Raw genomic sequence first — 26,825 nt, forward strand, 5'->3', positions numbered from 1 at the left:
GCCTCACCGTGCCACCTCGGGAGCCACCCCACCCCCAGCCCAGCCCAGGGGGGCTAACACATCTCTCATAAAAACCTCTGCCCCCTGCCCCCGCCACATCTCCCTGCTTGGTACAGCCACCTCCCACAGCTCCCCTTATAGAATAGGACCATGTAATTGTTTAGATTGGAAAAGACCTCCAAGATCCATCAAGTCAACCCAACACCACCATGCCTACTAAACCATGTCCTGGAGTGCCACGTCTACACGTTCTCTGAACACCTCCAGGGATGGTGACTCCACCACTGCCCTGGGCAGCCTGTCCCAGTGCCTGACCACTCTTTCCGTAAAGAAGTGTTTCCTGATATCCAACCTGAACCTCCCCTGCTGCAGCTTGAAGCCATTTCCTCTTGTCCTGTCACAAGTTCCTTGGGAGAAGAGACCAACGCCACCTCTCCACCTCCCCACCAGCCTCCTTTCAGGTAGCTGTTGAGAGCAATGAGGTCTCCCCTCAGCCTCCTCTTCTGCAGACTAAACAACCCCAGTTCCCTCAGCCGCTCCTCATCAGACTTGTGCTCCAGACCCCTCACCAGCCTCGTTGCCCTTCCCTGGACGCGCTCCAGCACCTCAACGTCCTTCTGGTGCTGAGGGGCCCAAAACTGCACACGGCACTCGAGGTGCAGCCTCAGCAGTGCCCAGCACAGTGCTCAGCCCTGCTCTTCTCTGCTCCCGACGGCTCCCTACGCCCCCGCTCACCCCAGCCCCCTCCCCACAGCTGCCCCCCACCCCAACGCCCTTCACCCCCCCCCCCCCCCCCCCAGCTCGGCGCCCCACAGCGCCCTCTCACCGCGCGACGCCCACTCCGCTGCAACCAATCGGCGCTTCCCCCAGCAGGCCCCCAGCCAATCGCGTGCGGCCGAGCGCGGGCCCGCTGACGAGCTCCTCCCCCCGCCGCCCGGGCGGTGCTCGCGCCGCCGCTGCCGCTGATGGCAGCTGGGGCCGCGCGGGCGGCGGGTGCGCAGGCGCTCTGCTCCCCGTCCCCCTTCGCCCCCCCGGCCCTTTCCCGCCGCAGCCGGTCACCTCCAGCGCCGCGCAGAAGCGGGCCCTCACGGTGGGGTCGGGGCGGAACGGTGGCGGGGGCAGGAACGGGGGCAGGAACGGGGGCGGGGTGGTCTTGTCCCGCGTGGGGAGGCTGTGGTGACAGCGCAGCTCGAGGCAGGGCCGCGGGACGCCCCCCCCTCACCCCGGGTTCGGGCTCCGTACAGCCGGGCGGCTGCGCCTCCGGCCCGCCCTCGGTTTTTTGGGGCGGGGGGGGGATACCGGTGCCTCATCCCGCGGGCCCGCGCTGCAGGTGCGGGGCTCCGAGCGCCGGTTTTCTGTTAAATCGCTGCGAGGAGCCGGTCCTGCACACCGGGTGGGTTTGTAGTGGCAAGGCGGCATCTTGCCGTTAAGCTTTCCGGGCCGGGAGGAGAGGTCGTTTCTTACCGGGCTGAGCAACTGGAAACGAAAACCTGGCGAGGAGGCGGGGAGGGTCGAGGGCAGGCAGCTGTGTCGCTGATGCCGGTTTAGACTCGGCTGTGATACAGCGTGTAAAAACAGAAATGCTTAAAGACACAACTCTGGGGCATTTCAAAGCTGATATTGTGATCTTACGCCTTACTGTGCAATGAAAAAACTCTGTTTCTGCTTTTTAAAGCACCTGACGACGTGAAACGGGTGATTCTCTGCTCCATTCCTCATTTCTTCTTTTTTTTTTTTTTCCTCTTTAAAGGGCTATGTGTTACAAGTCCTCTGTATTGAAAGATACCTTAACGCTGCTTTTGATGGTCCTTTTTTCTAACATTTGTATCTCCTACAGAAACTTTTAACTGTTGGTTGTGGGGGTGATGATTTCCCATGCTTTGAAGTCCTCTCACTGCTGAAGCTTCAGCTAACATTAAAGCTACTTACACTTTTAAAATAGTACACTCACAGTTTTAAAGAATTTGGGGGAAAGGGTTGAGATAGCTCAGAAGATATTACTACAGTTAGGAAGAGAACTGCTGTTCCTCCTAGAATCACCCTAGTTTGTGCAAGTGAGATAAAGGAGAAATTTACTGGAGTAGGGCCCTTCTTGAGAAGTAAATATGCTGTCTAACAATATTGCGGAAGCTTTTGTGAAGCGTGGAGCTTCACTTCCTCTTTCTTAAAGGCTTATAAAATAATTGTAAACCTTCCTGAACAAAGTGCTCCTGTCACACATAATAAGTTTGGGGGGAGGGAAAGCTTACAGATCATACCTTGCATTCATATTAGTCATGAATTCCTTGGTGAGAAAGACTTGCCTCATAGCTAAGGTTACTAATGATTTTTTTTAATTATTATTATTTTTTTAAGTGAGAAAAATATGATAAGTAAAGAACAGTTTAAATGCTGTTATGGTAGACAGCTGTTGTTGTGTACAACAGCTTAGAAGAAAGACAGAAGTAGAAGTTACTCCTGGCAGTTCCATGTACAGAGTAAGCAATAAGTAAATAGGAATGTGGAAAAGTCTTCCAGCAACTTGAGGTTGGAAACTGTGGAAAAGGAAAGGTGAGGTGAAAAAGAAAAACTATAATTACAGTAGAAAACAAACTTCTGGTGTGAACAGTGATGTGTAAGCAGGATTTAGAGCTGCACGGGACTCTTAAATGTGGAGCGGAGTTGTTCAGGTGCCTGTGCTTGAACATGAGGAGTACTGATTGTCTGTCTTGGAGTGTAGAATTGTAAGAAGACGCACAGAACGATGGAATAATTGCTCAAAAGAGAGAAAACAATTCTTCCTTTCATTTAGTCTGGAATGAAAAAAATCTCATTGCTCATTTGTTTTAATATATGAAAAACTATGACAATATATGAGAAACCTCTGAAGTCAGCAGGGAAATGTGCTGTTGGCTTCACTGGCTGTTTAGACTGGGTGTTTTGCATTTATCCTCTGTAAGGAAGATGTACATAATGTACAGCTAGTTATCCAGTACAATTGTTTTGTTTTACATGCCTTATCTCTCCATTTTTTCAGGTACATCTCATTAGCTGCTGGAAATACTTTGAAATATCAACAATGAACTCGATGTTAACGTTGTTTTTTTCTGGAATAGTTGCCTGTTGTGCTCACTCACCTGGTGATTCAGTACCCAGGTTACTCCTCGTGTCCTTTGATGGCTTCAGGGCTGATTACTTGGAAACCTATAAACTTCCTCATCTTCAGGAGTTCATTGAGGATGGTGTGCTTGTAAAACAGGTTACGAATGCTTTTATCACCAAGACTTTCCCAAACCATTATACCATAGTGACAGGTTTATATGAAGAAAGCCACGGCATCGTGGCTAATGACATGTACGATGCGGATGCCAAGAGAAAGTTTTCACAGTTCAATGATTCAGATCCCTTCTGGTGGAACGAGGCAGTTCCAATTTGGGTGACAAATCAACGGCAGGGAAACGGAGCAAGTGCTGCTGCAATGTGGCCCGGCACTGATGTAAAAATTAACAATACAACCCCTCAATTCTTTATGAAGTATAACTTTTCAGTAAAGTTTGAGGAGAGAGTGGAGAAAATTGTCGCGTGGCTGAACAGCTCTGATCCAGTAGTCAGTTTTGCCACATTATACTGGGAAGAACCAGATGCAAGTGGGCACAAGTACGGACCGTCTGACACCGAGAACATGCGCAGAGTCTTAGAAGAAGTGGATAATCATATCGGCTTCCTTATGAATAAATTGAAGGTGTTAGGTCTGTGGGACACTATGAATATCATCATAACAAGTGATCATGGAATGGCCTCGTGTTCTGCAAAGAAGCTGATTATCCTGGATGACTGCATTGGTCGCAATAACTATACTCTGATAGACAAGAGTCCAGTTGCTGCAGTGCTGCCAAGGCAGAGTATGTTTTGGGTTTCCTTTTTTTTTTTTTGAAGTCATACACTGAGAAATAAATCTTGTTTATCTTACTACTAAAAAGTACACACTGTGGTAGACTGTTCACAGCTTTTTCAAATCCAGTGTGGTTCATATTGCACAACTTTGACATAATTTAATGAATAAGCTAAATAATGTTTGCTTATTTAGAAATTACTTTGTTTTGGTAGTCAGTGGGCCACGGAGAGTTTCTTGTTAAATTGCTGTGGGTGGTAAAGATGGTCCTGGTACAGCAGAGAGATGCTTAGTATGCCTGCTCTCTTGTTGCTCACTTCGTCTATACCGTTGCAATTCACAGTGAGCATGAAGCAAGCCCTCATGTTTGTTCAGAATAAAAAATGGCATTGTCTAAATTTCCAAGAAAAATTGAAACCCAACTTTGATCACTTCACCATTTCCGTTGCTGTGAATGAAACTTCAGTTTTCATACTGTGAATTCAGTTTTTGTATCTTGGAGTAGTTACTAACAGGCATGTCTTAGTCTGAAATCATGACGCTGCTGGTCTCAGTTGCCACAGCTGTGGCCAGACTGAAGCAATTCTAATGAACAAATTTATGTATGTGGCAATAAAATTAATGCTTCCTGCTTCGGATAAAACACTGACTACTTTGGTGCGTGATTGCTTTCTCTTGAGTTCTCTGCTTGAATTTGGCCTCTTTCAACCCCCAAGCTGAGAAGGCAAGTTGAATTGTAGGTCCAAAACCACAGCCATGAGGTGGCTGATTTAAAATGAGAGCAAATTGTGATTTTTCACCTTGATACATGTAGTGTTTCATTAGGGACGTGAAAGAATCCTTTTCTAGCTGCCTTTTAAAATATAATTGTTTTGAAAAAAATGAATCTTAGGTTTAATGACAGATAATTGCAGTAAACAGGACATAATTTCCAGCTGTTTCACGTGCAATTTTTTTCTTGGCAGACAAAAGAGACGTGTATAACTTACTGAAAAGATGCAGCAATAACATGAAAGTATATCTCAAAGAAGAGATTCCAGACAGATTTCATTATCGTCATAATAAGAGAATTCAACCCATAATCCTGGTTGCAGACGAAGGCTGGACAATTGTACAAAACGAGTCACTTCCAAAATGTAAGTGTGTTTTCCTTATTTGTGCTGTTGCTGGCTTATGTTGGTACACTATCTATATACTGAAGAATGCAAGGCACAACATTTAATCTTACAGTACATAGGAAATACTAAAAATAATAGGAACACAACAATATTGGTCGAAGAAGCCAGAGTTCTTCCTGCTAGAGGCATGAAATAGCATGTTTTAAAGATAAAAAGCAAACCAGATGTTTCTTCACACAGTATATTGCCAAGCGATGCATTTTCTTCCTGCGGGACTCTATGAATGTCAAATTACATACATACATATATGCATATATATTTCCAGATGTTTCACATGTGGGGTTTTTGGTTTGTTTTTTTTTTTTGGTTTTTTTTTTTGCAAACCAGGTGTGTATAACTTACTGAAAAAATGCAAGTCACATGAAAGTGTATTTAAAATAAGAAATTCCAGATAGATTTCATTATCATCGTAACAAGAGAATTCAACCCATAATTCCGGTTGCAGACGAAGGCTGTGTGTGTATATATGTATATGTGTGTGTTCAGAAAGTGATCGGACAAATTATTGGAAGAAAAATCCAGTACTAGAAGTGAAAAACAAAGGTACCAACTTCCAGGAAGTTTCTGAGCAGCCAACAGCTCGAGGCTGGTGGTTGGTGTGTCAGAGCTGACCCTGTTGATACTTCCCTGACTCCCTGTTGCGACTGCTGTCAGAGACAGGATGCTGGGTGGTGCAAACTCCCTGTTTCACGCAGTTTGGCTGTTCTTACTGTCTGCCTTTGGTACACTTAAGTTCAAATTTTCTCATTATTTGTACAAAAGTACTGCTTTTAATGTAAGATATGATTATATTTTAATTTCCCCACAGGTTTCCTACAATCATCTTCAAATTGACAACACTTAGCACATGTGATCTCTAACAGAGGTCTCTTTCTTGTTTATGGTTAGATTCAGTTTCATGTACCTAGAAACAGTTAGTAAGTGTCTATTTGTAAGTAACAGCATTGTATCAGTTGAAGTGAATCACTTTGCCAAAAAACTTTGCTAGCCAAGGTTTCCCAGAAGCAGGCAGGGCAGGTTTTAGCCTAAAAGGCTGTTTAAGTGTTTATTGTACTTGTCTTCACGGACAAAGTGGCAGCGTAAGGACTGACAAGCGTACCAATACCTACACGTTATCTAGCGGTGTTAGCACACGCCAGCCCTCCTACTTCAGAGGTGAAAGATAGGAAAATTCCCTGGAGAGGGAACTTGGAACAGCTCTGCTCAAAACATGCAAGTAGTAGAAGGAGGAAAAAAAAAAGTAATCAAGAAACATAGGACTGCATTAAAATAAGCAAGCAAGATGTGGTGCAGTAGTGTATTTGTGGTGACAAATTATAACGGTGGAAAACATTACGAAGGAATATTGAAAGTATACTGCAGTGGTGAGCGTGACGTCATCGATAGGAATCTTGACATCGCACATCAGAAACTTCAGTGAAGCAGCCAAGGAGAACAGTTCTCAAGGAGACTTGTAAAAGTTACTAAGAAATTATTACTATGATTCTGTGAATTCAAAACTGAAATGCAGTCACTCAAATACTGTGCTATCAGAAATTTTTGGCATCTTGGACAGAGTTTTCAGGCATGTTATTATGAAACTTGACTATGGCTACTTTTTAGCTGTTTATATTCCACCAAAAATCACGAGTGAGTATTTCTTAAAAACCTACCAAATGTCCAAGTACTGGTGACCTTGTAGCCACAAACATTTTGTTGTATACCTGTCACAGGCATTGTGATCCTCTGACTGTTTTTTGGTTTTGACTATTTGAGTGTCCCTTTACCTGAAGTACCTAATCTGATAAGCACGATTTGAGGGTACTTAACATGCTCAAACTGAACAATGCCAACAGGAAAGTGCTTGGCTTTTAATTACTAATTAAAATGTCTGCTTTGCAAGGGGGAGATGTCTTTCCAGAATCTGAGAAACACAAATTTGCATTCCAGCTACTGACTCATTGTGAGGTGGCAGCATCCTTTTTAACTTTGGGATGAGGAGGGGAAAAGGAAATGTTGATGACCGAAAGGAAAGGAGATAATGGTGGGATTGGGGGAATCATGGCTGAAGATCTGTACGGGGAAAAGACTTCAGGGGATTGTGGAAGAGGGAAGGAACTCTAGGTTCCTTCAGTGTTTCACCCAACAGCTGCTTGTATGTTCTGCATTACTCTTTGGTTAAAAGACAGGCCTTTTGTGGGCGGGGGAGAGATAGGGAGGGGAACACTCAACACGCAAACAGAAACTGAAGTGTTAACTCTTAACTTTGCATTTCTCCAGTAGGTGACCATGGCTACGACAACGCCCTCCCAAGCATGCATCCGTTCCTGGCCGCTCGCGGGCCCGCTTTCCGTCGGGGTTACAAGCAGAGCACAATGAACAACGTCGATATTTACCCCGTGATGTGCCACATCCTGGGACTGACGCCGCAGCCGCACAACGGCACTTTCGGTAACGCCAAGTGCTTGCTCACTGACCAGTGGTGCATAAATCTTCCAGAAGCTATTGGGATAGTTATTGGGGCTTTTATGATACTGACTACTTTCACCTGCATTATAATAATCTCAAAGAATAGAGTTGCCCCCCCACGGCCATTTTCCCGACTTCAGTTACAATATGACGATGATGATCCTTTAATTGGATAGCGTGTAGGGAGCCTCGCCTCGCTTGCTAAATAGTGATTTCAGGAAGAAAGTTGGAACTTGCACTGGATGGCATTCTTTGATGCACTTTAACGGTATCTGTATAAAATACTGTACAGCCAGATCTCGCTAACTTGTTTGTGTGTGCTACCTGACTAGTAGTCCTTTTTAAAAATCTTTTCAGAACAAAATGGTGAACAGGTGGCTTTCTGCTGGAAGATACGCTTAACAAAATACAGATGTTTAGTTTTTCATTCAAGCCTTTGAGCACTTTCAAAATGAAATTCCAGAGTATGAACTAGCCAGGATAGACTTAAGTGAATTTTAACATTTGTAAATGATAATTGGTTTTTTGTATTAAATTTAAATTAATGTTGACTTCTTTTAGTGTTCTTGTGTTGGAAAGAAGATTGTTTTTTATGAGAGTTAAAGTTAGTTCTCTTTGGACAGTATATTCTGATTTGTTCTTAAATTTGGGGCATAGAGAAGATCCAGTACTTCTGTTTCCACCCTAAGCCAGCAATATGACAAGAAACTGGTGAGAAGGAAAATGGAAGTCAGTGAGGGAAGAATTGGTGCCTATCACTTCTATTTTGAGCAATAACATACACGGTTCAGCAGTTACAACCCCGGGCAGATGGCTCTGACATTTCTAGACGTGTGTCTGTGGATGACTTAGTCGCACGGTTCTGCATTCGGAGAGTTGGGATGGTACTACTTGCTTACCTCAAGGATGTTGATTTAATCTCAGAATCTTTGGATTTCTGAGTTTAATGGGCTGTAGTAGTAAAATTACTGCTTCTAAACCCTGTGAAAACTGCTGAAGGCTTTCTTTTTTTTTTTTTTTTTTTTTTTTTTTTGTAGTAAAGGTGGTTCTGCCCTGTGTACCTTCTTTTGAAGGCTGCAATGTGCTAAAAAGCAACAACTGAGCATTTAACATGCCATCATCAAGCAAGGATTCCAAAGTTTATTTTAAACCCTGGAAATTTAAGGGGAAAAAATAATTTATTTTTTGAGATAAGACATTTTATCTGTAGTGTCTGGGTTGTATAGATATACAGTTCTGGTGAAGACCAGTGTTAATGGTTCCTGTAATTGAAACTCTTCATTCCTTGTTAATGGTCAAGTCTAGTAACTTGCCATTTAAAAAAAAAATAATAATTAATTAATTAGATTTAGAAAGCCTTAGTGGTACCTTATCTTTTAGTGAGGAAAGAATGTGAGGTCGAATTGTTAATACTAACCCAAAAAGAGAACTACAGGTACCAAGTCCTTTTCCTGCAAGTTTGACGGTTTTAAGAGCTGATGATTTGAAGTGAGAGAGCTGAGGTACGTGGAAGCAGGCAACGTCGTTTCTTGTTCACACACTCAAATTCAGTGCAGTTTGGTGTTAGCCACAGACCGCCTTTCGATCCAGCTGGGAGGAAGTACGGACTTTGGAGGGAAGGGTTACTTTTAACCACCCACTGGAAAAAAATACATTTGAGCTTTAAAAATGACGTGGAAGTTTTACTAAATTGTATCTTCCTCTCTGAAGATTCTATTGTACCAATTAAAAACACAATACAAAAATAAACTTGTTCTGCTTCTTTTTCCCCTTCTTAAGCGACTTGTTTTTCCTTACTGACTAGTGCTTTACTCTGGAGTAATCTGAATGTGAAAGAAGCTTGGACCCCTTAAAAAATCTGTACTGTTAGTGACAGTGTACTGGATTTTACAGTGTTGATATAATAGAGCGATAACTGGACTGAGCACAGAAGTCACTTTCTCATCCTGCTGGAAGATTTAAAGTAAGTAATTACTCACAATAAGAGGTCAGGTTACTGAGTAGCTATGAAGTCAGTGTTTTGCAGGGTAGAATCCAGGGTTAGAGATGCTGTAAAAGGGAGGATGCTTGAATTCCTACATTGGAGAGAGTTGTTAGGTTCTTGTAATTGTGTTAATAAAGGCTGCTGTCCTCAGGTGCTTTGCATCATCTATAAACGGAAAGGCTTGACTCAACTGAGTTATCTTCACCTTTCTGGCAGACCTGGTAAGACCAAACTGTACTGCAGGCTACCTGTGAGGAGTCCTTTTTCCTAGATGCTAAAACTGATTAGCACAGTATATGCTCCACTCTTTTCTTTTCCTCCTCCTTCTCCCAAAAAGTTGTGTCACAGTGTGTGACTGATGTGCTTTCAGTCCCTCTGTGCAACACCATCACAGGCCAGGTGTCAGGGTTACCATCAAGATTTTAATTACCAGAAATGTAAGTGCCGACTGAAGCGTAACGGCAGGACTCTGATGTGAAATATGAGTATTGTTACAGATGGGGAAATCCGGAGGTAAATGCATTTCTCCTTTTAGCTCTAGGTAGCCCTTTCTGATGAGAATTGCTACAGGCAAGTGAGCTTCTGCGAAACCAGAGAGTGAGTGGTAGTATCTAGCAGAAATCCTTATTCTCCTCTACTCCTCCCTTTAGCATTCGACCCTGCTATTGTGGGAAGGGTTTACAGAGAATGTTTTAAGTATTCATCAAGAAATAGGATAAACTATATTCTAGTTGCATTGCTAATTATTTTTAATTTCAGGGATGCAGTATGGACTGTAAGAGTGCTGAGGATTCTTCCTGGCACGATTCTTTGCTGCTGACAGGGAGGGTTTCGAAGTATCATCTCTTGTACATCCAGTATTTCATACAGATCATGTACAAGTCAAGAGAATATAGAAAAAACACATCTTTCTCCTTAGAAACAAAGCTCATATATATTTAAAGATGATTAAATGTGTTAGTGTGTTAAACACGATGAAATATTTCCGCTACCTAATTACGGTTTGTATGAATTATTGCTTGTGAAAAGTCAGCGGCTGATTTCATTTTGAATAGATAATTCCAAACAAGTGGCTTCCCCCCTTCCTCAAAGCTGTGATACAGGAGATGATAGATACCCTACAATAGTTTGTGGCAGCATTTAATGACTTGCTAAATATACAGAGCTCTGCAGTGCTCATCCAGGGCACGCTAATTTAGAGGAAGTTCTTAACTCTTAAACTAGCATTGAAGTTTAGATGGGAACGGGGGAATTCCCTAACAGTACTTCCCAGCCGTAAAGATGATGTTTCGTTATGTTGACTGCCTCCAAAAAGGAACTCTCAACACTGGGCAGAGCCTTAAAACATCCGCCCCTCTGGGTGTCTGTCTTTTGTCCATTAGCACCAAGGAAACAATTCCAGAATTGAGCTGATTTTGACTAACTGCAGCTCCAAAATGCTTGTTACAGGGGGAAGTTTAACTTGCTATATAAAAGAATGTACTGCCCATGAATTATTTTTTTTTTTTTGTAAAAAGCCACCTTTTATTGCGAAAAAAAATATCAGTAGCAGAGATTTGTTAACTTAATATGACTCAGATCAAGATTTCATTATGAAAAGGCTGCCTGTGTGCAGTGATGCAGATACCACTATTGAACTTAGCGTTTTCCTGTGCTTGCTACAATTTTTGTAGTCTAACATCTAATAAATGCTTACGTTACCTTTACTCTAGGTAGAAACATGCCATTTCTTGAAGGGTGTGTACAGCATCCATGGCCATTATTTAACCAGGGAAGAAGAAGTGGAAGTAAGCCTGTTTTATATATTGTGGTGAATTTAAAACCTCCTGGGTGGCTGAGCCCAGAGAGTTGTGGTGAACAGAGTTAAATCCAGTTGGCGGCCGGTCACAAGCAGTGCTCCCCAGGGCTCAGTGCTGGGGCCAGTTCTGTTTAATATCTTTATCAATGATCTGAATGAGGGCATTGAGTGCTCCCTCAGTAAGTTTGCAGATGACACCAAACTGGGCGGGAGTGTTGATCTGCTCGAGGACAGGAAGGCTCTGCAGAGGGATCTGGACAGGCTGGATCGATGGGCTGAGGTTGACTGTATGAGATTTAACAAGGCCAAGGGCTGGGTCCTGCACTTGGGTCACAACAACCCCATGCAACGCTACAGGCTTGGGGAAGAGTGGCTGGAAAGCTGCCTGGTGGAAACAGACCTGGAGGTATTGGTCAACAGTTGGCTGAACATGAGCCAGCAGTGTGCTCAGGTGGCCAAGAAGGCAAACAGCATCCTGGCTGGCATCAGGAACAGCATGGCCAGCAGGAGCAGGGAAGTGATTGTGCCTCTGTACTGGGCACTGGTGAGGCTGCACCTCGAATGCCGTGTGCAGTTTTTGGCCCCACTGTACAAGAAGGACGTTGAGTTCCTGGAGCACGTAGAGAGAAGGGCAACGAAGCTGGTGAGGGGTCTGGAGCACAAGTCTGATGAGGAGCGGCTGAGGGAACTGGGGTTGTTTAGTCTAGAGAAGAGGAAGCTGAGGGGAGACCTCATTGCTCTCAACAGCTACCTGAAAGGAGGCTGGTGGGGAGGTGGTGTTGGTCTCTTCTCCCAAGGAACTTGTGACAGGACAAGAGGAAATGGCTTCAAGCTGCAGCAGGGGAGGTTCAGGTTGGGTATCAGGAAACACTTCTTTACGGAAAGAGTGGTCAGGCACTGGGACAGGCTGCCCAGGGCAGTGGTGGAGTCACCATCCCTGGAGGTGTTCAGAGAACGTGTAGACGTGGCACTCCAGGACATGGTTTAGTAGACAGGGTGGTGTTGGGTTGATGGTTGGACTTGATGATCTTGGCTGTCTCTTCCAGCCTTAAGATTCTATGGTTCTATGATATTTGCACTTTACAAAACAGCAGGACTCAACAGCTGCATGTTTGTTATTCTTCCCATACACCGCTCAAGACTGCATTGTTCCACGCTTCTGAAAAGTCTCACTGCACAACCCTTCATCTTACAATAGGCATTTTTGCAGGTTTTTTTTTAATGTATTTTTGCAAGTGGGTGGGTTTGTTTTTTGTTTTTTTTTTTTTAAGGCATTTTTGCAGGCGGTGTTTTTTTTTGGACACTGCATTTTTTTGTAAACAGCATTACTGCAGTTCTTTACTAAGAAAGTCTGGAAGATTGTTTTTTTTATAAAAGAAACTGTATTAAAATTGTTTATAAGAGAGCTCTTATTTCCATATACAATAGCAAGGTGGGAAACAAGAAGTCTTTAATATAAGAATTTAAGGTCAAAATTCTTAAGTTTATTAAAAATAACTGGAAGTGTGATAAAGGCATACACTACGCAGAGTACAAGAAGGGACGCATCCTCCTCCAGCGGTCCCCCCACAATGCAAGTTTTTTTTTCCCAGAAGTGTTTTTAAATGAAGCAAGCACTCAGTGCTTGACAGCGCTATAGCAAAGACACATTTCAACTTCAACATTTCCAAACAGGAGGAACAAAGAAAACATCTGACATCTCAAAGTACGCCTCACAGGTCAGTAAGGAAAGACAAAATCGTGCAAACTTCTCGGTTTCCAAGCTTAAGTCACAAGCAGCATACAGTATCCTCAATCCACTTCCCAATAAACTTGTTTGTACAGCATAAACAGCATCGTTATACTCAGAAACAAAATCCCACATCCTGCCAAAAAGGTAGTCTGAAAAAATCTCATCAGACAAAAAGTTGATTGTTTCCTCCAGTGGCATCATATGTGCTTTCAGTTTCACTAAGCATACACCCAACAAGTTAAACCGTGTTTAACCCTGGCTAGGCAAACACCCAACAAGGGAACTGCCTGCAAAAACACCTCACCCATAAAGGGAACGCGCTGAAACCTGAACTAAAGTACCCGAATGCTGAAAGATTCCCTTTGGTTTTCTACAAAGTCCCATTTTACCCTCCTCGGAGAAGGGCCTTACAGAACAAAGACATCAAGAAGAATTCTCATGTCCGTGTTCCCAATCTATTTTTAATATTATTGTTCCCAAACCCTTTGTTAGGGAAAACCTACTGCTCTTTGCTTGCTGCATGTTCGAGCGGGTCAGCCTAAGGCTGTTCAGATGACTGAACACCACTGACGAACTTTGCCCCCTCCCTAGAAATCAAGGGTCACTTTGGCTGATGATTGAACGACACATTTCAATTTTAAAAGTGGGAGGTTAATGAACACCTCTGAGATTACAACCCAGTTATTTTTACATCTGCCATAAGCACTGCTATGAAATTACTGCAGTAAGAAGAATTTCTGTGAAAGCAGCATGTTCCAAAGTGAGAAAGTGTGCAACTGAAGTAGCTCCAGGTGAGGATTACAGCATCTCCAGTAGGTTTTTCTACTTTGACTTCCCCAGCCTCTCTAGAAACTACTGTGACCATCATTACTGCTTTCATCTTTCAGCCTGAAAAGCCCCTGCAGCATTCAGTTTTAGCCGGCATCAGCAAATTAAACATAAGACATACCTGCTGGTCAGCTCCACGGAGAATCAGCGTTACAGTGCCAGGCACACCTAACCCAGATGTTTTCCTTCAGCATTTTCTTAAGGAAATGGACACAGGAGTCCAACAGATTATTTCTGACGCAGCGAGCACCAGTTTGTAACTGGGCACTGCAGGGTCATCACTGAGACTGCGAGAAGTGAGCTCATGTCTGAACTCGCCTAGATGTCAATTTGGAATGAAGTCCAGCAAAATTAGTTTTGTACTTTCGTTAGTCAGCTTGTTGCACCTCCTTGCTAGGTCTGCTAGCAACCCTCCCAGTTGCAGTACTGGACTGTTAGTCACACCATCAGTTTGACAGAGCACGCTCCCATCTTTGCCTTCTGCTGGGTGCTGTGGATAAAAGCAATAAATTGCATTTACAGAAATACCAGACTGAGTATTTGTGTGAATTTTGAAATAGTTTATTTCTTCTTCAGGCATTGTACTCAGATGGAAAGTGCAGAGAAACAAACTCACACAGGGAGGGAAAAAAAAAATTCAGCTTTTAAACAAGTCTGACAACTAGACAACTTTTCTCACTTCATACCATGCTTTTCACACAAACCTTAGTCAGCAGCTTCTCACCTACCATGTAAGTGAGCTCTTAAAGAAAACCCCACAACTACAATAGCAAGAAGATTTATTGCCCCACACAAAACAATCAGAGTAATACATAGTTTTGTTGACTCAGAATTAATAATTTTCCCTGACAGAGATTTTTCTCTGGAAGAACAAACTCCAGTCTTACACCTTCTTTCATATCAAAGTGTGCTTTTTCAGATTTATATATATGGCTTAAGATTTATACAGCTGTTCCTTAAGTTGCATGTCTAATCATGCTCATCAAATTCTAAGGTCCACCCAGACATATCCGATAAAATACAAGACAGGAAGCCAAGCTGACGCTAGAGAAGAGTCTCCAGTAACAGATCAGATATTACACCCCGTGACAGGCTTGACAGCGCTCTGAAACCAGCTTGTACATGTATGTTCCTTAACTGATTCATCAGCCTTATTCTGCAAGAAATCTCTTATCACAGAAATATAAAAAAAACCAACTCCTTTTAGATATACAGGTCTTGTGCTTGTATGTGTCTTTAAACTGACAGCCTCATGGAATTCCTAGAAAATTTAGTCCAGTGTACAGGAAACAACAGAAAAAGACCTACATTTACCTAAAATCATAAAGACCTATATTTACCTAAATAAATAAAAAAAAAAATTAAGTGGTTTAATGCTGATTGCTAAAGACAATACCACCTAGATTCACATTTTGGAGCTACACAGTAGTTTAAAGAAATATGCCTAACTATAAACTTAGACACTTAGCACTGCATGACCTAGCTTAATAATAATGTTGTTTTCTGTAGGATTTAATCCACCGGCTATTTGAAATGGTGATCCATGCAAAAGCTTCTTCGGGCAGGGAAGAAAAAAACCCAAAGCAGTCTAATGGCATTCAGCGACTTGTTAGAACCTAAGAGACTTAAAAAAAATCTCTCAAAGGGGAAAAAAAAAAAAAAAAAAAAAAAAAAAAAAAAGGGGATGGGAAATTAAATTAAACCACAACGTACTAGTCTGAAGTGCACATCAGTTGATGTTATTTCCCTCAAAGCAGCTCAGAATGAGGTACTCAATGTCTATTGTCACTACGTGTCTACGTATGTGTACAGCTTTCCAGGTTTGCCCAGAATATTTTCAGCCCCTGAAAGATTAAGTGGTTGTAGGGTGAAACAGAAACAGTCTCCTTCTATGCATACCTGGTACGCGTGTACTCCAGAGTAACAATACATCAGCAGCCGTTTCCTTTTACTCCACATATTTACCACCTCTATTATTTTTTTTTCGTATAAGCTATTTTAAGCATCAAATGGGAAGCAGTGCCAAGTGTTGTTAATCTTGCAAGAGTGGCTGGGCAGCTTCAGTACGGTGCATTTGCGTGGCGTTTGCCCGGGGCAGGATGAAATGCTTAACAAAAACTGCCATGAAAACCGTAACAATAAAGCTGCCTAGAAGGACTCCTATAACAGTAGCACAGGTGTCTCTTCCAAAGCCTACAGGAACTTCTTCAGCAAGCATATCTTTCACAGCGCTGAATGAACCATTGTTTGGCAGTGGGGTAATACCAAGGAGGTGGCACAACAACGGGTACAAGTCTGTAGCGTTCATGACTTCTCTGGTGGCATTTTTTCTGAAAGCAGGCCCAACTGCCAAAAAAATGGGATGCATTTCTGGTAAGATGTTGTCATATCCGTGATTGCCAACTAGAAATAAAAAAAAATAGATAAAGGTCAATATTCTGAAGTTGCAAAACAAGCATTGAAGTAGAATTAGCATAACGCAGAGAAGGAACAGCCATCATTTATTCTTGCAGAGGTTTAGAAGAATAATTTTGATCAACAGCACAAATGTCTCCTAGCAAATGTCAAGTCACAGAACTACAAAGAGAAGAAATGAGAGCACTATTTAAAAAAAAAAAAAAAAAAAAAAAGGTAAGCTCACATGGCAGTAACAGCACTGCCAATAGCATGCTATGCTACACTCAAGTTTCCTCAATTTTCCTCAAGGAAAAACTCCAACTTTGCAACCGGAACAGATCGTTTGGGGGGGGGGGGGGGGGGGGCGGGAAATCCATGTAGAGACAGACTGTTTGACTTCTAGTAGCAGACAGAACTTGAGCTCTGACTGCTCTGACACTTTGTCCAGTTTTGTGCACTACCTCCTCATCAACAAGGAAAAAGCGGACACATCTCACTAGTGGGTCTCCAGTGCCCCTTCCTTACAGGGGCACTAAAAATTCTGAACAAGTAAATAAACATGCAGGCACAAAAAAGCTGCTATCGACAACTGAAAAAACTTGTTAAGTCCCGCAGGTACTGCTCTTCAGCTTCATAACCAGCAGCAAAGCGTAAAAGGTTTTCAGTCAAGAAACTTAAGAACTTATCGTATGACACCCGTATCTTTTCTCTGAGCTAACCACGAGCTGCAGTTTATTGCCTGCATTCTACTTATAATCTCAAAACCCCAAGTGAGGAACTTAGAAGTGTTTTTTTTTTTTTCCCCTCCAGATCACCTAGAATGCATCTTATCCTGTACAGCAAATGAAAATCACTGGTGTACAGTAACACAATACTCAAAGACTCCCTCCAGCAATCGAACGTGGTTACTCAGGTGTAGGCATCCACAGAAGCTGAAGGCTTTCCAAAAGCATTCTTGCATTTCCAACCCAACCCTTCTGCAGTAAATGAATTGTGCATGATAAAACAACGCTATTCATCCTCTACTCAACAAGTTCAGTTACAACTTTTTTTTTTTTTTAATCTCTCAGGAAGTGCTTCTCAGTTTGCTAGATCTCGCAAGAAGACCTCAAGTATCTGGCCACTAAAACATGTAAATGATCTTATCTCTGTAAGTTTAATTTTTAGAAACAGTAAGTCCAGTTCCCCCTCCCCTAATAGTAGGGTGCTTCCCTTCCTATTAGGAAAAAAGGTTATAAATTCTACACATTTAGCTTCAGAGTATTCCCTCCCAGTCTTAAAAACAAAAAAAACCAAAACCAAACCACAACATTGGCAGAGAAAGTACCATGTAAGGCCTCTGACAAGGAAGATATAGCAAAATGCTGTAAAGACAGAATACTTACAGTGAAAACCATCAGACTTATTAAACACAATTTCCCATCCTTTATCAGCCAGTGCTAAGATCGGCTGAATTTTACTGTTGTGTTTGTAATGGAATCGATCTGGAATCTGCTCCTTTTTATACACAGCCATGTTGGGATGAGCATTGACCAGGGCTTCATACACTTCATCCAGTTTGCCTTCAAACAAACAAACAAAGACAAAACTTCAACATACCAATATGTTTATTAAACCCACCAGCAGTTTAAAAACAACCGAAAGAAGTGGGCAAAACGCGCTTCCCCAAAAGCTAATTATAGCTGTAAGAGACAACAGGGAATTACAACGTGTAGAGAAGTTACTGTGACAAATCCAGCGCGTCATTCACAGGTCACACCTGACATCAGACTTCACAGCCTATTCCCAAACTGTAAGCGCCTTGCTAATTTTAGAAAAATCCCTCTTTCCATAGTTACCAGAATGTAAGCTTCTCACAAGAATGAGTTAGAAGGCATTCGGTTAAGTCTCACGGAAAAGAAACCGGCTCCTCCTAGCTGTATGCAAAGCTTGAAAGCACGAAGACAGCTCCGGGATCTGTTTATGAGGTAATGTGCGCATTAAGGCCACGTTATGTCTTTCCCCGAGTTGGCTATGGTGACAAGTGACACTTTTTGTTCATTTCAAAGCAGTTTAATTAGCAGTTGCTTTCATTTAAAAGGCCAAAGAGAGAAACCACTTTGTTCCTTAGCAGCTGTGAAAACTTCTGAGTGAACCCATCTGTTTATTTTTTTCTACAAGATGCCCCGATAGACAGCCACATATATGACCACATTTGATTCCCAGTTTTGATCTTTTACCATTTTGATGACAAGTTCAGCTCGCTTAGAAAGAGCAGCTACTTTGTTGCTACGCACCATGTAACATCGTGGCGCTGGCAATTAACTGCCTAGGGATAAGCACAACTATTTAGCATTAATCTTTCAACAGAAGCCCCCAGGTCACAGTTTAGATGCCACTGACACATCAGGAGCCGTACAAAGATTGCAGAGGCGTAAGCAGGGAACACACGACAAACATACGAAGGGATGGGTTGGACTGGTAGATGAAGACGGCACTTTTGGTGTAGAACTGTCAGCCACCCTGTGTGTTCAGTAATGGCTAACAGTGCTACCTGCTCCTAATAAAATCCTCAGCATCCTTTCCTTTCCCTAGTAATCTACTGCACAGCGAGCGCAAACACTCAAGAGCTGTACTAATCCTATCAAATACACAGGCATTCTCCACTTCCAATTCTTAATTTGCTTATTTCCAGCTTCTGTGCTTTTCTTTCCCATAAAAGTTAATAGCCAGAAAGCAGCTGGACAAACTGGAATACCAGCAAGGAGGAACCAAGACACACAGACAGAAACATAAAAGCAAGCTCAGGAATCGACATCTGAGCAAGTTCCTTCAATCTCACCCCGCCCCTCCATCTAAACACGGATTCCTGCTGAGGGCTATGCAGTGTCTGTAGCAGACTCCTGCTATACACCGAGTAACTCAGCTCCATGAGTTATTTAAGCAGTTTGTGCCACGAGCATGCACAACCCGGTCAGACAGCTGCGTTCACAGCGAGTCTCTGCAGGCCCCTTTCAGCACTGCAAGGGCTTGAAGCACAGTGGAAGATGTTTTTTGCGGCCAATGCTGCCGTTTTTAGCAGACGAGTGGCATTTAAGCACATCCTGTCATTTTGACTTCTCGTTGCTCGCTGGGGTTCTGCCTTCGCAGCTAGCTGTACATCCTGCAGCGGGCGCTCCTGCGAGAGAGCTGTGCCCAAAGAAACGATCACCTTGATGACCACAAGAACAAGTGCTTAACTTGACCCGAGACACCACCTGAGGCAAACCAAGGATAAAATCCTGTCTGCCATTTACAACATGCATGGAGTTTTACATATATGTCAGGGAAAAAAAAAGTTTGGGAGGAGGTCCTCAATATCTTTAAAGAAACTGTTTTCGTTTTCTCCCTCAGTTCCTAAGATCCAGCATAGAAATTCTGGAGGAAAACTGGAAATAGATTAATGTATAATATTTTTTTTTCTCTCAAATTGGCATAAAAAAAAAATCACTAAACTTAAGGAAGACAACAAAGGTCAAGATGAGACAGCAGAGGTTCAGATATGATATAGGGAGTTACAGCAACAAGACTTCAATCTAGCATTTCTAAGACTGTATTAGTAACAAATTTAATTTTGTTATGCCACTTTTCTACATGGGATAACAGGGAGCAGAAGCCCTAAATACAGTAAACTATGATTTTACACTAAATTAATTATTTGAATTAATCTATTTCTATTAAATGCAAGAAAAAGGCCAGCATCACCAGCTGTGCTCCAGGTACCATCTCCATGAACATATAATTAGTCCCATACACACTAATACACTAGCATGGTTAAACAACGGCTTTAATCCTCTCAGGGAAGAAATATGCAGCCAGTTAAAGTAATAAAAATAATTGCATTTTTGTGCATTTAATGCATCTAAGCATTTACAATTTTTCTCAGTGTCTCACTAAATTTTACAATTCCCTTAGTTTAAGCAAGATAAATAGAGGAACCGTTGAAGAATCAGTCTTATGTACTTAAGTATATGTTATTTCATAGCTAAACAGAGAACAAAGCTCATTGTTTTAAAATGAAAATTACAGCTGGTAACACAGAACGAAGGAATTTTAGCTGTGCTCAAAACTAATTCTTGTTTATTGGTAGTTTAATAAATATCTGAACCTCTAGAGAAAAACAAATCCAAGCTATTTCTGAAATCCATTGAAATGTCTCTTTTACTGTTCTGTCATCTATTTGCTGCAGAGCTACTATTTCTTTTCATTTAGCAGGCAGGAGAATCAGGTTACGCATCTTCAAGTTCTCATTTACCGCATTCGGGATGTTTCAGCACTAAAGTTTACTTTTTTAACTCCTTTATTTGGTAAGGAGAACATCCTGGTCAACCACGTTTGTCTCCAGGAGGACGGAGCTCCCAAACTGGGCTCTTCTATCACCACTGAGAAACAGGACCCAGCTACAAGCACCTGAGTGTGCTCAAGCAGCAAATGATCTTAGTTTGCACACACTAACATTTAGTCTGGACTATTCCTCAAACTAAAAATGACAAGGGACAGTTGTTTACACATTTAAGTCACTTAAGTTTTCAAAATACCCTCTCTGCTGGGGTATTAGAGTGCTATCCATTGCTGATGCAACTGTTACAGAAATCTTAAAAAAATACTTTTACAGAATGCCGCCTTAAAACTGAACTTTCAAATCAGCACCCTTGCCCGCATAAAAAAGCGGCTGTTTTCCAGATTAATGCATTTTCACCAAATAGTTACAGCTTTTGATCATCACCTCTACATCCGTGACACTAAACACACACCTGACACTTAAGCAACCCTTCAATGACCGCAACCAGACTTCACGTTTCAATTCCAACAGTATTCTTGCCCATCACTATCACAGTAAAAAAGGCATGAACATAACTGGCTGGCTGTTCAGCGTGATGTGGGAAAAAAAAAAAAAAAAACTACAGTGAACTACAATAGCTGGCAACTAATCAAACAGCCAGCACAAACTTTCTTCTTATCAAAGGTCCCTATCTGGTTTCAGTTTACTGTTTGAGTTAGAAATCTAACGCTTCCACTATGGCTTTGGCATCTTGATGAAAGGCGAGATATGTAACATTCAGTCCTTATCTCTCTAGAACGCCATTCATCCGTTATAATGCCGTTACATTATCTTACTTCTCAGAAGGGCTAAAGGATATTTGCCAATATTAGTCAGCAAAAGGCAGATTTCCTCACTTTTCATTTCAGAAAGTTAACGCAGGCTTTTGACAGAGCTAGCAAAAAGAACAAAGAAGCGATCCCACAAGTACTCCGTGTTCAAGGCTGATGTCCTGCTGGCATCAGTGCTGCTACCACCACTTCAGTCAAGGAACAAAGTCTACAAAGTTTCAAGTATTTTCTTCAGAGAATTTTACTGCTATAGCTCCTACCTTCTTTCGGCAAAATAGCTACTGCAGGAGAATGGTCAATGACTGTATAGAGCTCCCTGTTCACATACTGATCAAGCTCAATGAGCCTTTCCGAGGAGGACTGGGACATTCCATGATCACTTGTGATGATGACATTTATCACGTCCCACAGCTTCGCTTTCTTCAGTTCAGCCATAAGATATCCCAGCTTTTTGTCAATATCGCCAATTATTGGGCCCATAAGTGGGTTTTCTGGGCCCAGAACATGGCCCATTTCATCAGGCTGTTCCCAGTACAGGAGACCAAAATTTATGGGTTCTTCTGACGTAAACCAGCCAATAAGCCTCGCAACTCTGTCTTCAAAGGAAACAGATTCATTGTAGGGCATATAATACGTGGGAAAGACTCCATGTATTTTCACATCTGTTCCAGGCCACATAGCTGCTCCGGTTTTATGTCCTTCCCTCTGGTTCGTTACCCATATTGGGCTGGCTTCTTCCCAGAACCTGGAATTATGGACATTCATTTTGTCCATAGAGAAAGTTTCATTCAGAATAGGATCGTACATCTCATTAGCAACTATACCATGGCTCTCTGCATAAAGACCAGTCACCATTGTGTAATGATTAGGATATGTTTTCGTTATAAACACATTAGTGACTTGTTTGACATGAACACCATTCTCCATGGCATAATGAAAATTGGGAGTTGAGACTTTATAGATGTAATCCCATCGAAATCCATCAAAAGATACCAGCAGCACTTTGGGCTGGGCTGGTTGGAGAGACAGTGTTCTTGGAAGTACCAGCAAGAAAACTGCCAGGACTCTCCAGTAACAGTTCATGGCTATTCTGGAAGGCAGTCTTCCCCTCTTCTGAGGCAACATGGCATCTGTTGAGCAGAGACAGATTTGTTCACGTTAACCCGTTAGTCAAAGTCATAAATTAGTTTTAAGAATAAGTAGCCAAAATATTCCTTACATATTTATACAGCTTGCCTTACTAACACCGAGCACTCCAAACACAGGAACGAGACCTTTCATCTATCAGCTATATTGATAGCCCAATTTCAGAGATGGGAAGTGAGACACTACAATTTTTTGAATGAAACACAGTTTGCAAAGCAACTTTATACCCAACGCCACTGCCCATTTTCTTTTTCTTCCTGCTCCCAACATTCAGGAACTCCTGCTCTTGCAATTTGATTTGTTTTCAAGTATTTTCTGTACTGAAAGTTGTAAGAAACTGTCCTATGATAAAGCTTCTGCTCGCCAAGAGTTAAGATGTAAACAAGGGCAGTTCTCACCTTGAGAATAACAAGGTCCATCTCCACCAGAACTTTATAACCCTCACTAAAATCTCCGGAGCATTACTCCTCTCCTGCGCAAGCGTGGCAGCAGACAGACCAGCACCACACAGCAGCGCAGGAGATGGGAACAGGAAGTACACGCTGGAACTGGAGGACTCGGCGCCTGCACAGCTCCCATCAGGGAGGGGGGACCTGCTAGAAACCATCCCAGCTTCTCAGCCCCGACACTCACTACAGGATTACTGAATGTGCTGAAGACAATCGCTAATGGAGAAACTAGCAGATAAGCTTTGAATTTCAGATATTTGTATATTCATGAAAAGGTTTTGCTGCTGAGGTGTCAGATCAAGAGTCCGAGAAACAAACGGCACGAACACCAGTTTCCCAACATGTTATCTCATCCCTGACGTGACTATAGCATCCCAACATAACCAAGCTCTTACTGATCAACTAATTCCGACACTTCCTGCCACAGGTCACTTCTAGTGTACAGACAGCTTTACCAACAAGAATACATACAAGTCATGCAAGACAGTGTGCAGTTTAAGTTCTTCTAAGCAAACACTTAGGTCTCTAAATGGATTGGAAAGAGATGGTTGGAAAATTCAGTAGTATTTCTGGTGGCTCACAAGTGTACTACAACTTTCAAGCACGAATAAAATGCACCATATGTCCTTTCCGGTCAAAGACCACTGCTGAGTGCAAGCAGCACGCAGTATGTAAGAAACAAGAAATATGATGCAAACTCTGTCCACGAACTGCATGAGACGGTGACCATTAGGCACTTTACCCTAAAGCACCTGCTCGCTAGCTAAAAACACAGCGCTAATTCTGACCACGTGACTCAGGAATATTGACTATTCCTAGCGAGGACTGGCATTCCTTACCTAAGAGCATGAGACAATATGACACGTAACTTTGCATTACATGGGGTTGTACTGCCCTGCCGCAGCTCCCCTCTGCCCTTCCCAAACACTTTCTTCTTCAAAACTCAGTTATGTAACTCAAGGTAAGTTCCCTGTAAGAACCCTCACACAGGATTTCCCTACCTGTAACCAAGGTAAAGTTTCACACTAATGTCGTCCGCTTCCTGCTCAACAGTACAACCCGACCACAACACCAGACACTGTTCAATCCAGTCCTGCATCTGGACCGTACTGATATTCCACACAGTTCCCTTTAGATTCCCATTTTTCAGCAATCCTCTAGAGCCAGTCACTACTGAAACTGAGCTGGAAAACCATGATTGTGTGACCAACAAACTCATTTTAATATCTGGAGTAGATAAATATCTTAGCTAATATAAAAAGTTACAGCGTAACACGCATCTGAATACCACTGCAATGATGGAATAGGATTTGTCATTTGGCAGAACACAAGGTATCTTCCACAGGAAATTTTCCTACTTCTATTCTCCAACTACATCTCTCTCATACACGCATACACACTGGAAAACAGCACTGGCATTGTTGACTTGCAGGCAGTCAAATGTTACACTGAACTCGTGTGTCTCCCAAAATTAAAATCCAGGCCCAGAGTCCTGCTCTGAATAAACCAACACTTCCAAAACCTCATCCCCCTCTCAGCAAACACCACTGACCCAAAGGCTGCAGAAACGCTCAGTTTCACCCGATGTGGGATTTCTTTCAGCTGAATCTGAAGGAAGAAAGGGAGAACGTGCTGTTGTGTCCATCTGAATCCCATCCATTGAATTAAGTGTAGCCCATGGCTGAGCCAGAAATTCCCTCTTTTGGGGAGTGAATTTAAGTCCTATCAAGTGAAACTCGGTCCTTACTTCTTAATTTTAGACAGGTAATGATGTCAAAACCACCTAATCCTTCAGCTGGATATTTTTAATAAATAGTTGCGGGTTTGTTTTTTCCAAGGCCTTCCTACACTGGTCTGCACTGGATACATACTGAGCACACCCAGGCCTCTCCAGGAACTTGGCACCACAAAGGTCTTGAGGGGGCCCTGGGGTCCTGAGGGGGCCCTGGGGTCCTGAGGGGGCCCTGGGGGGGATGGACGCATCGGACAGCTCAGGGCAGGGAGCCGCCACACAGACAGACAGACAAGTGCCCAGGGCCAACATCCCCCCTGCACAACCGCAGCCGGACACCTCTGTGACCGGCTTACCTCAACCCTGACATGGCAACCAGGCGAAGCAAACCCCGGGCTCACGAAACCCACGCTCCCACCCGCGAGAGACCCTCCTCAACACCCAGGGCTGCCCACACCTAGGCCCACTCGGGCCTAACGAGCCGCCCCGTCCCCCCCCGTCCCCCCCCCGTCGGTCCGGGCTGCCCCCAATCCCCCAGGAGCGAGGCGGCGGGACCCCGTCCCACCCCGGCCCCCGCAGACGCCGCGGCCGCGCCGTTACCTGCCGGTGCCCGCGACGCGCAGGCGCAGTAACGCGACCTCACCGGGCCGTGGCGGAGCCCGCACGTACCGGCCGCCCCGCCCCGCCCCGCCCCGCCCCTCCGCGCCGTGAGTGGCCAGCGGAGCTGTCACTCAGCGCCGGGTAACGGCCGGGGCGTGGCGTGGCGGGGACGGCCGTGGGTCGCGGACACGAGTGGGTGGCGCTTCTCGGGTGTCCCAGGCTGGGGGGTTTGGCGAGGCGGGGATCCAGCGCCGGGCGAGTCGTGAGAGTGTGGCTGCGTGTCCCGGGATTGCTTTAAACTGAGAAGAAATGCGGCCTGTGCTTTGAGCGGGCTGAAGTGCGAGGAGCAAAACTCGCTTTCTGGATCTCTGCAAGGGCTTCTGCATTTTTATTATTTTTTTAATTAATTTTGATTCAGGTGCTTGTCTGTTTGCCTTTTTCTCTCCTCTCATATTCTGAGGCTTTAAATTTCCCTTTTTTTTTTTTTTTTGGCAGATGCTTTTCCCCCGTGTTGCTCAAGACCCACAGCCGCGCCCTGGAAGGAAGAGGAAAATCAGTTTGTCCCTCCTCACCTCGCTAGAAACCGAACAGCTGAAGGGGACAGAAGTCCAGGCTTTACCGGCCGAGGATCTGTGCTACCCGGCAGTCCAAAGCCCACACCTGGTGTACGTACACAAACCTTACCCCACCTCCGAGCAGTGTGGAAAAACCGTCATAGGATCACTGGTGCACAGGGACATGCTGCTGCTTAATCACTTTGTAGCTGGTGCTGCCAACTTAAATGTCCTTCTGGTGCAAAACAAGCATTACAATACAAAGAAAAGAAAATTTCTGCGAGTTTTTTAATCTTTTTTTTTTTTTTTTTTTTTTTTTTGCCTAATCCATACAGGGTAAACCTGCTTTCATGTGGATGGCAAGCTACTGGAGGCTTCACATCTCCAACACAGTACGTTATTACTAAGTAGGTAGAAAAGGTTAAATATAACCTGTGTACAGGCTGTAATCCAGGTAGGATTCTGACTCCCTCCCCTCTTTTTTTGGGCAAATTTACAGGTTGGCTTCATCAGCTCGGGATCACTGAGCTGGCCAGACTCGTGCAGTAAGGGACTCGCTCAAGCCTGGGGCAGTGGAAAAGTCTGGTCATTGTACCTAAATTTTTTAAGCAAGGGTGATACCTTCCTTCCCCTCACCCCAGCTCTAAGAATTGTATGAGGGGACAAGGCTGTTTTCATTTGTTTTCTTAATATTTTTTTTTCTCCCTCCTGATTACTGTTGTTCTGTTAGAGGCATGAGACTGAGATTAGTACCAAACTGGAAATACTTATTGCTGCGGCGATCGGTAGAAGCAGTGGGGATGGGGATGTGGCTTTTGTACACAGCAAATGAGCTAGATCACATCTGTACCACCACGTTCATCATCTCATTCCTGACAGTGACCGACACCAGCAGCCTTGGAGAAAAGGGTTAAAAAGAAACAAGCCCTTATAAATTTGCACTTCTGTGTACTGAAACCTCTGCTTGGCTGCAATGTG

General features: G+C 43.4%; 2 protein-coding genes across 17 annotated transcripts; one reads left to right on the top strand and one right to left on the bottom strand.

Moving 5' to 3' along the window:
* Positions 1–996: 996 nt before the first annotated feature.
* Positions 997–21,606, top strand: ENPP4 (ectonucleotide pyrophosphatase/phosphodiesterase 4). Of its 15 annotated transcripts, none has more exons than XR_015258286.1 (7): positions 1,174–2,550; positions 3,017–3,881; positions 4,837–5,007; positions 7,309–7,479; positions 17,307–17,386; positions 18,071–18,203; positions 21,445–21,606. XR_015258286.1 is itself a non-coding variant. In XM_086745767.1 (6 exons), the coding sequence occupies exons 2-6, from the start codon at positions 3,059–3,061 to the stop codon at positions 17,326–17,328; spliced, it is 1,290 nt and encodes a 429-aa protein (XP_086601893.1). In that variant the 5' UTR covers positions 1,173–2,550; positions 3,017–3,058; the 3' UTR covers positions 17,329–17,368. The 15 variants fall into 15 exon arrangements, 12 of the variants coding, with proteins under 12 accessions (XP_086601887.1, XP_086601898.1, XP_086601890.1 ...); XR_015258284.1 differs by lacking the exon at positions 21,445–21,606 and adding an exon at positions 18,911–21,423; XR_015258285.1 differs by lacking the exon at positions 21,445–21,606 and adding an exon at positions 19,366–21,423.
* On the bottom strand, positions 14,602–25,359 carry ENPP5 (ectonucleotide pyrophosphatase/phosphodiesterase family member 5). Of its 2 annotated transcripts, none has more exons than XM_086745774.1 (4): positions 25,294–25,359; positions 21,627–22,496; positions 17,622–17,798; positions 14,602–16,242 (listed from the first exon to the last, which is right to left on the bottom strand). In XM_086745774.1, exons 2-4 carry the CDS (start codon positions 22,489–22,491, stop codon positions 15,872–15,874), a joined length of 1,413 nt encoding a protein of 470 aa, XP_086601900.1. In that variant the 5' UTR covers positions 22,492–22,496; positions 25,294–25,359; the 3' UTR covers positions 14,602–15,871. The 2 variants fall into 2 exon arrangements, with proteins under 2 accessions (XP_086601900.1, XP_086601901.1); XM_086745775.1 differs by lacking the exon at positions 25,294–25,359 and adding an exon at positions 24,514–24,599.
* Positions 25,360–26,825: the final 1,466 nt, after the last annotated feature.

This window comes from Chlamydotis macqueenii, chromosome 3, assembly GCF_036417535.1.
Source record: "Chlamydotis macqueenii isolate bChlMac1 chromosome 3, bChlMac1.mat, whole genome shotgun sequence".
NCBI lineage: Eukaryota > Metazoa > Chordata > Aves > Otidiformes > Otididae > Chlamydotis > Chlamydotis macqueenii.

What these genes read in the sequence shown, in the direction of transcription:
- ENPP4 (XM_086745761.1), top strand. Translation starts at nt 3,059, where the DNA reads ATGAACTCGATGTTAACGTTGTTTTTTTCTGGAATAGTTGCCTGTTGT. An exon ending in TGCAGTGCTGCCAAGGCAGA is followed by an intron (nt 3,882 to 4,836) that starts GTATGTTTTGGG and finishes TTTTCTTGGCAG; the next exon opens with ACAAAAGAGACGTGTATAAC. An exon ending in AAACGAGTCACTTCCAAAAT is followed by an intron (nt 5,008 to 7,308) that starts GTAAGTGTGTTT and finishes GCATTTCTCCAG; the next exon opens with TAGGTGACCATGGCTACGAC.
- ENPP5 (XM_086745774.1), bottom strand. Translation starts at nt 22,491, where the DNA reads ATGTTGCCTCAGAAGAGGGGAAGACTGCCTTCCAGAATAGCCATGAAC. An exon ending in AGCTATTTTGCCGAAAGAAG is followed by an intron (nt 17,799 to 21,626) that starts GTAGGAGCTATA and finishes GTTTGTTTGAAG; the next exon opens with GCAAACTGGATGAAGTGTAT. An exon ending in TAAGTCTGATGGTTTTCACT is followed by an intron (nt 16,243 to 17,621) that starts GTAAGTATTCTG and finishes TTTTATTTCTAG; the next exon opens with TTGGCAATCACGGATATGAC.